Here is an 11,150-nt window from a genome sequence, read left to right as displayed (position 1 = left end):
ATAGCGGGATAAATTCGAAGAACTCCATCCCACCCCCACACGCGCGCCCCCCATTCTTTCCAGACCGAGCGGTTGCAAATCCCAGGCTGAGTCCGCCCTGGGAGCCTTAGGGCACCTTCCTCTTTGCTCTGCGTGTGTGTGTGTGTGTGTGTGTGTGTGTGTGTGTGTGTGTGTAGCTCTCGCTCTTTCCCTCAGTCTGTGCCTCTGTGTATGTGTGTGTGTGTGTGTGTGACAGAGAGAGAGAGAGAGAGAGAGAGAGAGAGAGAGAGCGCGAGAGGAGAGAGAGAGCGAGAAAGAGAGAGAGCGAGAGAGCGAGCTGTGAGCTGTACCGCCGCCGCCGCTGCCCTTTGATCCCGACATTAGTGTTAGGGGCTCGGAGACACAGAGCGCGGCCATAGACACCGCCGCACCGGCACTCATTTATTTATACCTCCCATCACACACGCGAGCATAGGACACACACACACTCACACCTATTAGATCCGTTTCCATTGAAGAATATTACGCTCGGGGACAAGCCAGGTGCACGACCAAAAATTAAAAAAAAAAAAAAAAGGAAAAAAAGAAGGGAAAGAAAAGAAGAGAACCCCTCATCTGGCTCCAGGAAACAAGCTTCAACCCATTGCACACACCGGAGAGAAGGGGTTTCCCCCTGCCCGCCCGCCCGCCCCCCAACTACCTCCCCGCTCCTGCCAGTGTCTGCCTCTCTGCCCCCACGGGGGTTTATTTGATCTCACATTAACCAAGGAGGAGAATGTGAGAAAAGGGGGAAAATGCCCAGGAGGAAGCAGGAGCAGCCCAAGCGCCTTCCCTCACGTAAGTCATCCCTTCTCCACCTCCTCTCGTGCCATTTTCTCGCCCTCCCTCTCCTCTTTCCCCTCCGCAGCCTCCTCCGTTGTTTTCTGCATTAGTTTAGGGTTACAGAGGTGAAACTGACAAAGACACAGCCCGGGTTACTCCTCGTTTAGGTCTATGCTGAGGCAGCCATGTTGGTGATGATCAGCCCCGTGCCCTTTCTATTCTCTCTCTCTTTTTCTTTCTTTCTCTCACCCCCCCCTCTTTTTTTCCTTGAGATCGGGCTTTTTTCCCTTTTCCCTCCCCCTCCCCCTCCTCACTCCGGGTTGCTGGGGGGAGGGGGCAAGAGACGGGAGGAGGGGAGTAGTGTGGATGCCGGGTTTTTTTTTTTTTTAAATCGGGTAGTGGGGGGGGAAGGAGGTGGGAGAGGTTGGAATCTTTAAAAAAAAAAAAATTCCTTGTGGATCCTAGTGCCTGAGGGTGCGGGGGTCGGGGCGTGCGGAGGGCTGGGGGCCGTGACATGGCGTTTGGGGGTGTCGGGGCGAGGGCGCGCGGCCGCCCGCCGGGTACAGGATCCAGGGAGAGGTCCGTCTCCGGCTAAAGGTTGCGCCGGGGTTGGTCGGCCCCGGGGCCGCCGGCGGCAGCGGCGGCGGCAGGAGCAGGAGGAGGTGGAGGAGGCGGCGGCGGAGGAGGGGAGTCGGGGGCGGGCGAGGCGGGAGCGGCTGGGGAGGGTGTGGGGGCACCGCACACAAACACACCGGTACACACGCGCCGCCGGGCGGCTGCTCCCGCGGCGCCCAGGCGAGGGGGTGCGCCGGGGCGCGGAGGGCGCGGGGCGGCCGGGCGGGGGGCGAGGCCGGGCAGCGGCGGGCGGATGTGGGGTGCGGGAGCTGCGCCGAGGCGGAGGCAGGAGCAGGGCGGCTCGCGGCGCGCGAGGTCCCTGCAGAGCCGAGGGGAGGGAGGAGCAGGGCTCCTGGCCGCAATAAAATGCGGGGTCAGTCGGAGCAGACGGAGCCAGGCGAGACTCGGGCTCTCAGACCCCCCTCCCCGGCAAGCCTGAGCAGAGTCCAGGACTAAAGTGCATCACAACCCTCCCCGGCTGCAGCCACACACACCAACTGGAGACACACACCCGCCGGCACGGCCCGGTCCCCTTCCCCTCCTCCACCCGCGCCCCCGTCCCTCTCCGCCCTCCCTCCGGCTTTTCTTTGCTAGACTCTTAACTTTTCCCCCACTCCCTCTCCAGCTCCCGCCCCCCCCCACCCCAATCCTTCTCCGCTTTGAGTGTTCCGAGATGCTGCTAAAGCTAAAAGTGAAGGAGAAAGAAGCAACTAAAAATATCCCCCGGGGCCGCCCGGCTCCTTGAATGCAGGGAGGAGGGGGCAGGGGAGAAGGCGTGGGGCGGGGTGACGGGGAGGAGGGGACGCCGGAGGCGCCGGAGGGAGGGGTCGGGGGAGACTGAGGGTCAATTTCTCCTCTCTCCCCCCCCCTCACTGCTCCCCTCTCCCGGCGGTTTGGCGCTGCTTGGATCCCGATCCTGCAAAACCCGGGCTGGGGGCGGGAGCGGAGCCGGAGCGCCCGCCCGCCTGGGTGTCAGGCCGACGTGGTCGGTCACCTGAAGTTCACGGAGGGTGGGGGAAGGGTTAAGGTTATGGTGTCTCGGGCTCGGGTTGTGTGTGAGCTTGTGCGTTTCCGCTGCAGACAGCGCGATCGATCTCCCCCTCGCGAAATATCCGCGGCGGTGCCTGCCCGGGGGGACGGGCAGGGGGCGCGGGTTGCTCAGGCCGAGCGCCCCGGCGGCTCCGTGTCACCCGGGCCGCGGCCGAAGTGGCGAGCAAGGGCACTTGCAGGCAGCCCGCTCCGTAAACATTCCTCTTTCTTTCCCCTTCCCGGTACGCAGGAGTCGACGCACAGGGCTTGGGTTGTGCTTTTTTCCCCTTCCTTTAGAAAAAAAAAAAAAAAATGCCCCTGTGCAGTCCTTTCTTCGCCTGCCCGCTAGAGGTTCTGAGGATAATATCACATATGTAATATATATGCACATAAAATCACTCGCAGGCGGCTGCGTGTGTAGGGAAATTTTGTGCGAGGAAAGAGAAGGCGGTGGAGTCGGGGAGGGCGAGTTGGGAGGCTCCGCGCTGCGATTCACAGAAAACTCGCAGCAGTTGGTGGAAGAGTGTGTGCGTGCACATGGCCGGCCGGCCAGTTCCCAGCTCTTTTCGGGGGCGTGTGGCGGGGGAGGGAGAGGAGGCAGGAATCCTGGGGGGGTCGGGGGAGGCTTGCCCTGCTCGGACAAAATGGGCTTCAGTGTTCTCTGCGAACTTGCCCTTAGATGGCAACTTTGGGAGCTGATGAGCTTGTGTGCGAAAACCAGGGCGGTGAGGTTATTTGGTCATTTTCCTTTCTTCTCTTCTCCCCCTGCTTAAAAAAAAATGTTGGCGGGGTTAGAGGGAGGGTAGGAGAGGAGAAGGGATTTATCTGTTTTCGGCTCTGACGGAGATGGAGCGCCTTCCCTCCCGTTGTGTGTAGCGCTTTCGGGCAGCTGCAGGCTGCCCTGCTGGTGACCTTGACCCTGACCTCGTGCGACTACCCTCTCAGTCTGAGAGGAAATTCAGGCTCCATTTTAGCTCGTATGCTTGGTGGGCCTCTCCTGCTTGCTGGTGCCTGGTGATTAAGTTATATTTTAAGAGTGGGCTCTCCCACCCTGTTCTCTAATTGAATACTGTTATCCACTCACTTAAAAAAAAAAAAAATCAACTCCTTCCAGTCACATAAAGCCACTTTTACTGAAGTAAGAAGCAATTACCTTTTGGAAACACCGCAAATGTCCCTCCAGTTTTTAAAGGAAGCCTAATTTGCAAAGCTTTTCCACTTACCTTTGCATTGAATGGATTTTTGTGGATGTGTGCTGCCTGTTCTAAGCATGGTTTACACATGTTTTGTAAGCAATTTGCATTTGGACTAAGAGCAATTTCTGGGCAAATGGTGTGTTTTGCAATTCAGGCACAGTAACCTAAGGCTTCCTAACTGCTGAGTGAGTCTTAAAGAAACTTGCAGTCGCGGGGAGAGGTAATAAATACTGACTTCGGTAAAATTAGTGTAAATTAGTATTTAATGTAGAATATACTTGTAGTCTTAAATCTCAGTTTTAACGCTAAATTCTTTATTTGTTTATTTATATGTAGGGAAAGGTTTTTTTCTTAACCTGGAGAACCTTTTTGTATACAGTTAAAAAAATTTAACTCCGGGGATTATGGTTGCCCTAATAGATCATCTCAGAGTTTTAAGAAGTTATATACAGCATTAGATTTTAAACTTGACCCTAATAAAAGAAAGGAGAGATGTGTATAATTTTTTTTGGCGGGGGGGGGGGTAGAATTGGATGAGGAATGAGATGGGGAAACTTGCTTTTGAAACCAAAGAACCCTTCTGAGTAAACACAAAAGTGGCTAATAGCCACTATTGATCTAGAGAACCTGTGAGCACATTTAAAATTAGAAGTAGAATACAAATTAGATTACAAAAAAGAAACTTGTGAAAACTGAATCTATTGAAACTTCAGAGTGCTTTCTACTTTCCCATAGCCCCCCCGCCCCTTGCCTTTGCACTCCCTCATAAACCATAGACTTTATGTGTGGAATCTATTTTTTCTGTTATAAAATATAATACTAGCCAGGCACAGTGTGGATGGACAAAGTCCTCCCACTCTACAACACAGACACCAGGGAACCTGGAAGTTCCAGCCTCGAGTAGATTAGTCCTGGAAATCCAGACGAGCACTTGGTATTATCTGATACCGAGTCTGGGGTGCACCTCAGCCCCTGGCACGGAGTTTCAACAATTCCCCAGGCTGGGCTTCGGCCTGCTAAGGTTTCCTAGCTCCTTCTGTTCCACGAGACACCCATGGGACTGTTCAGGACCGAATTAGCTTTGGGGATGGGCGAGCCTTTAACCTGACACTACTAACTTTAAGCGTTAGATTTCTGATTTAAAATTCTACCTAGTCATTTCCTCCTGGGCCTCTGAAGTAAGAAAGAGAGAGAAAGAGAGAGAGAGAGAGAGAGAGAGAGAGAGAGAGTGTGTGTGTGTGTGTGTGTGTGTGTGTGTGTGTGTGTGTTATATGGGCCTCATACATATGCAGAAAAGAAAATGGCCTGTCCTTTAAAGCTGCGTGGTGATTCCACTGGCCACAAATCAAAAAGAAGTTTTGAACTAGTTTTTGGAGGAGACCTCCAACAAAGGGTGTTAAACCTAAACTATTTTTTGAGAAGTGGCTTTAAAAATTATTACTCCAAATAAAGCCTTTTCTTCTCGGCCTAGAGCAATATTATCATCTGGGAATTTAAATATGATTCTGCTGCTGTTGGTGGCTCTTTTCTAAAAGTTCTTTCTATCAACAAGGTCCAATTCCATGTTCAAAAAAATGTCCTAGAGACCCTTTGAACTATACCATGTGCTTGTCTGTAGCAGAATCCCAAACAGCATAGCTTAAAAATGTTTGTCAGTCTAAGAAAAAGGAAGAGGGGGAAAATGATACTGGGTCTGTTTGCCAGGCCTGGGGCTCAGCACTTTATGAACATGGTTACATTTGGGATCACTAACTGAGGAGGGAAAGGGTCAGGAAGGGCTTTCCCCTGTGTTTGTTACATCTGTAAAGCCTTTTACCTTTGACGCCATCAGCACTTTTAAGATTTCCTCATTAGCTGCAACTTACCCATGAACATGTATGAGTTCAGATCCTATTATATTTATCATTGGAAATCTGCCTGATGCCTATTCCCAAGGGGGAGCACAAAGGAAAAGTTAATAGAATAGTTGTTTTGCTATTCTCGTATTTTCATTGTTGACTCAGTTGTGGGTCAAGACCAGAACAGGTTATTGTGTTCTTCATTAACAAAACTTTAAAAACCTTCTCTTGCTTTCTAGTAAATGTGGGAAGCAAAATGACAGGAAAGCCACAGGAGCCCTTATATTTATATTTTTCCATGTCTTTATATATCTGTTAGAAGAGAAAGGGTCCAAGGTTTAACTCTTTCCCCTACTTACTCTTACTAATTTTTCCAGTGCCAAGGAACTTCCTCCTGACTATGACAGGAACCACAGGGAAAAATCTTGAGTCTGAAGCAATAAAATATTTCACTGTTCCTGTCAGGCAGAGCTAGATGATTCTGAAGTACCACGTAGCAAGCCAGGTTGATACTGAGTAATAAACGCTCATCTGTTCTCCTAAAAGAAATCCGTATATTCCTAATATAGTAGGTAGGGAACACTGAACTTTCCTGTTAAAATAAGGAAGAGAGTTCAAAATCACATTCCTTCTAATGCTTCAAAATGGTTTCTAATAAAAAAATTGATTTTTAATTTATCTATGTGCTGCCATCTCGCTCTGGGGATTACACAGCTGGTGTGAGTTGACCAGTCTCTGGCACAAAGTGTTAATAAATCATGCTGGAGAAGTATAAATTGGACAGCTTTCGGCCCGTATGAGGGCTGACTGTGCATTCGAGTTTTTAGAGCCTTTGAGTGGGCTCTATTAGGAGAGGTCCAAGGGAGGTGTGGAAAATCTCTGTCTTGTGGGGCTTGTAAAATTAGATGGACAAAGGCCTTGGAAACACCCAAGGGACGGTGTTGTGTTGGTGGAGCAACCAGGCAGGCTTCTCTTAGGGTCAAAAGGTGGCTGAAAATACAAGGAGCCCTATTAATGTCAAGAAGGTCCTGTAGGGAAGATTGGGTTTGAAATGTGTGCTGCCTGGCTGGGTTGGTAAGCCAGTTAGTGATCCCGGTCGTTGCGGTTCAGACTGTGTCTGGATGAATCAGTTTGACAAAAGAGAAAAACTCACCCAGGATCACTCACCCTGGTCACTTGCACGCCAAGTGGCGTCTTTGGATGCACCGGTGATAAGGTGTGGTGGAAACGGGGGACCCCCCAGTATCACTGTGTGAAGAAGTTCTGTTGGTTTCCGGGACGGTCGGCAGTGCCGTCTTTGAGAGCTGAAGGGCTGCAGGCTTCCGTGTGTGAAGTTGCCTCGTCCCTACTCCATCCTTTCTTAAGTATCCACTGGGGCGTTGGGACAGGAGGACCGAAATGCAGACACAACAGGCTGGAACTGATCTCTCTGTTCTGAGTGATGTATTAGTAATTTTCTATAATTTAATCAGACCGATCGCAGAACAAGGTAATGATGGTATGACCTACAAAAGAGGACGTTTGGGGGCGTTAAAGGCTTTCTAGCATAAGGTTTTATAACGCCATGGGCTTTGTGGCGAAGGAATGGATTCTGAGTCTTCTCTTGTTGCAAAGAAATCCAGACCAGGCCTCGTTATGGAGAAACATGTGGGGATTTTTTTTTTTTCCATCACACTTTATTACTACTGTATTTTGGCTCAGTTAAAGTACTCGAGAATCACATTTGAGAGATAGAGGTTATAAATGAAGACACTGTGTCCGGTTTCTGATGTATTCTTTTCTGTTCCCTACTTTGCTAGGTGTAGCTCAGTAATTCATACCATCTAGGGCCAAGTGTACAAAATACTTTATGGTTCATGGTCGCTGAAATGTCTTCTGTCATATTTTATAAGAAGCTAATGTGCATAGTACAGACCTTAGAAAGAGCTAAGAGTACTTGGGCCGAAGTTACTAGCAGCTTTCCCTCTTCTGTGGAGGAGCAAGTTTTGTATTTCTAACCTCTGTTTGTAAATTAGATTTTTTTTTTATGATATCAAAGAATAGTGTATGACTAGGTGCTGAAGCAGGGGCCTCTCAGATGACTCTTATCATTCCCTGAGGACCCACCTTTGGGATAGAATTGCTGTAGTAACAAGGTAGTTTCATAAAGTAAAATCAGACTGTGGCTTGAGACTAATCTTTAGCTTGCATGGGTGCATATTGCTGTTTATTTTATAAAAGTCAGCTTCACAGCCATGTACACACACACACACACACACACACACACACACACACACACACGGAGGCTGCACTGTAGCTAATTTTATAAAATGTACAGTGATACATGCCCACGGTCTGAGATCAGCATGTGGCCTTTAGCAACTCTGCTTTTGACCTAGGGTTATACTAAATGCAGCAGATTCTGTGTGCCTAAAAAGGATATTGTTTCCAGCCATCCATTCCCTTCTTATTAAAAAACAACCTCCACCACTGAAGTTCTGTCTCTAGAGTTCTTAAATGACTAAGGCTGAGGTGCTCATGGCTTCTGATGTTGAGAAAGTCCAAATTCAGCCAAGTTCTATCTATCAGCAAGGAAGAAATGCATGGGCCTTCTCTGAAACTTGAGCCTGAAAAAGCAGACCCTAAAATTATCTCTCTTTCTCTCTCTCTTGTAATTTCTGCATGGGTCAGACAAGTGGTTAGACCCCATTAGAAATGTGGTGTGGAGGAAAAAAGACAAGCAGGGAGAGAGAGGAGGGTCCCAGGCTGAGTTGTTCTGAGTGCTCTGAAGAAGTTGGCCTTCAAAGGGGACTGGAGAAGGCCAGAGGAGAATGATCGTTTACAAGATTGATCAGCAACACTCTGCTTCTGGGCTTTGGAGACAGGCTGCTATACTAGTGGAGGGTGATAGATTTTTCTAACGGTATATAGTGCTGGTGTCTTCAGTTGTCTGATAGTATATTTTAAAAAGCTTTTGTTGTTTGTAATGAGAGGGAGGAAAATATCATGTGATTTAGCATGATATTTTCACTATGTCTACTGTATATGGTACGACTTAAGTGAAAACAGAGAGCACACATACTTTTTAAGTTCATAGTGGTTAAGTGCACGGACTCTGGCACCAGGCTGTTCGTAACCCAGCTCTGGCACTCACTTGCTGTGTGACCTTGGGGAAATTACTGAACTTCCCTGTCTTTGCTTTCTTCATCTCTCAATGGTGATAATAGTTCCTCTACCATAGGGTTATTGTAAAGCTTGGTTGATAAATATCGGTATCGACATTGATAAATATCAATAATATATATCCACATAAAACCATGCCTAATTAGTGCCTGCTGCATAGAAAGAGCTGAAGAAATATTAACTCTTACTATGTATATGAAATAAGTTTCCATTTGCTTGGGTTGTGATTAGACTGCAGGCTTTTCTGACCCAGGATGTTTTGGTGATTTCTGTGTTTAAACATTTTTTTTTCCATATCTCTCATTAGAATGATGAGTAATAATATGATATGGTAAAATTCTTTTATAAGACTGTTAAAATAGGGCTTGACTAATACTTGTTTCTTAGGCCAACAATATTACACTAGACTTTTACTATCGGAACATGTTCTGTGTTTGTGATTTGACCTGAATTATGTCTAAACTGTGTAATAATCATATGAATTATGACTGGGTTTTACTGTAAAGTGAGGACAATAAATCCATGCTCACAGACTTATAGTGAGATTGAAATGAGAGAATAGGTATTTAATAAATGTTTATTTATTCATTTATTCAACAGTCAGTCTGCTGATTAAAATTACCCAGGGGAAATTTATATTGGTTTTTCCATGTGTTGTTTAGGTAATAGTTTAAATTTTGCACCAAAGAAGGAAAGGCAGGGTCTGCTGTTTCTAATTGCAGAGAACCAGTCCAAGAGAACACATTAAATTAATTTTAAATGGAGGATTCAGGGGTGTGTGTTTGTGTGTATGTGTGTTATGTTGTCTGTGTGTGAGATAGATCATATCAGAGGTTACAAGCTAGTGGCCTACTGATGTGTTTTGCCCTACACAGTATGTTTAAAAACTTGAGACAGCATTTGGAAAGGGGCAGTTTCACATAAAAATCCAAATTTCTAGTTTCTTTTGAAAACTTGGAAGAGCCAGCAGCACGGGGCCCACCTCCCCACATGGCAGCAATCTGCTGTCGTCGGTAGCGGCTGTCTCCCTTCCCCAGGCATGTGCTCGTCAGTCTGCCACAGTTCCTACCACTCTGCTGCCACGTCCCCGTCTGCATATACACCTGCCCACCTCCCTCATGTATATTACCTCCTGGCCCCAGCGTGCATTTGGATTAGAAACCGTTCTACATTTTCCAACATTCTGTGAGCTTTTAATTCATCGTTGAGGCTAAGGTATTGTAAACCTCATTCTGTGGCAGTATTAAGCAGTAGAGGGTGGGGATTAAGATCCTGGTACCAGATGCATGAGACCCGTCCTGGCTGCATCACATTTTAGCCGTGACCTTGGCAAGTGACTGCAAGTTGTCTGCCTGTTTTCACATCCGTACAATGGGGGAACATGTAGGCTCGTGTCTGGCACATACTTTGTGCGTGGTAAATGCCGGCCACGTTCATAGATGTGAGGTGTAAATTCATTTCAACTAAGGATCTCAGTAGGATTGCTCTAACTGCTGTGTAATCAATCAGAGACAACTATTGCTGCCTATAAGTTTCTGATCACCATTAGGCAGCACAGTGATTCTCAACCCTGGCTGCACATTAGAATCACCTAGGAGATTAAAAAAATGAAGACACCCCCCTCCCCCCAGCAATTTAAATTTGATGGCTCAGAATGGGTCCTGAGCATGGACATTCTTAAAAAGCTCCCTGAATTATTTGAATGGATAGCCAGGGTTGAGGACCCCTGAACTTACTGGAACTCCCACTCGGGGCTGATGCCATTTCCTCCCAAAAATAAAGACATGTCATGTTGAGCCTGGGCAGCTTATCGACGATAATTTGTTTGACTTTTAAAACCCTAGAAATAGCTCATTGACTCCCACTCCTCCAAGTTGAAACCGAGGAGAGGCTCAGGGAGGGACGTGCCTTAGGCAGGGGGCATGGACGCCAGTCTTTTCTCTAACCCTCTCCCTCCATGATCACGAGGGTTTCTCACTCGCTTTGTGACTTTGGGCCGGCCAGTGAACCTCTCCGTGCTTAATAACACCATCTTGTAAAATGGGTAATAGTAGGTTACCCACACCGTCTGTTTACTTTATCCTGTCTTGTTCACAAAGCATTTTCACCGATCTCATCTGCCTGTAAGCAGGCAGGAAGGACTCCTTTTCCCACCACTTGGACGGAAGTAGAAACTGAGCCGTGGAGAGGAAGAAACTAGCTTGAGGTCACCAGTGTCAGCACTGTCCAGGGTTGGACCACCTGCTGGTCTCCTGAGGCCTGCTGCGAAGCCTTCATGGGGCCCCGCACGTGGAGGACATGCCTGCACCACCTGCCCCTTTCTGAGACCTTCCCGCTTTAGGAGGAACCCTTAGGTGCTGATGGAGCATGTTGCTCTGTGATTCATGAGAACTTGTGCCACCAATAATATAGTTCTTTCCTCAAAGATTTATTTGACCTCAGGCTAAGCTGAGGGTAAGAGAATTAGAGTCACATGCAATGACACTTTCTGGGGTCTGAATTACGTGCT

The 11,150-nt window shown here is 48.0% G+C and overlaps 1 protein-coding gene across 4 annotated transcripts in view; it reads left to right on the top strand.

The window, feature by feature from the left end:
* The first annotated feature begins 327 nt into the window (after positions 1-327).
* ZNF827 (zinc finger protein 827) overlaps positions 328-11,150 on the top strand; it is a 172,491-nt gene continuing 161,668 nt past the window's right edge. For 3 of the 4 annotated variants that reach the window (XM_073892307.1, XM_073892310.1, XM_073892309.1), the window contains exon 1: positions 3,080-3,170. In XM_073892307.1, the coding sequence (XP_073748408.1) occupies positions 3,125-3,170 (46 nt within the window). In that variant the 5' untranslated portion in view covers positions 3,080-3,124. Of the gene's footprint in view, positions 817-3,079; positions 3,171-11,150 lie in introns of those variants that run through there. The other variant, XM_025874262.2, reaches the window with a different exon arrangement.

Source organism: Callorhinus ursinus, unplaced genomic scaffold (assembly GCF_003265705.2).
Source record: "Callorhinus ursinus isolate GAN/ISIS: 27379988/994484 unplaced genomic scaffold, GSC_fseal_2.0 scaffold4, whole genome shotgun sequence".
Classification (NCBI taxonomy): Eukaryota; Metazoa; Chordata; class Mammalia; order Carnivora; family Otariidae; genus Callorhinus; species Callorhinus ursinus.
The sequence above is the reverse complement of the archived record's forward strand: the minus strand, read 5'-3'. Positions and strand labels throughout refer to the sequence as shown.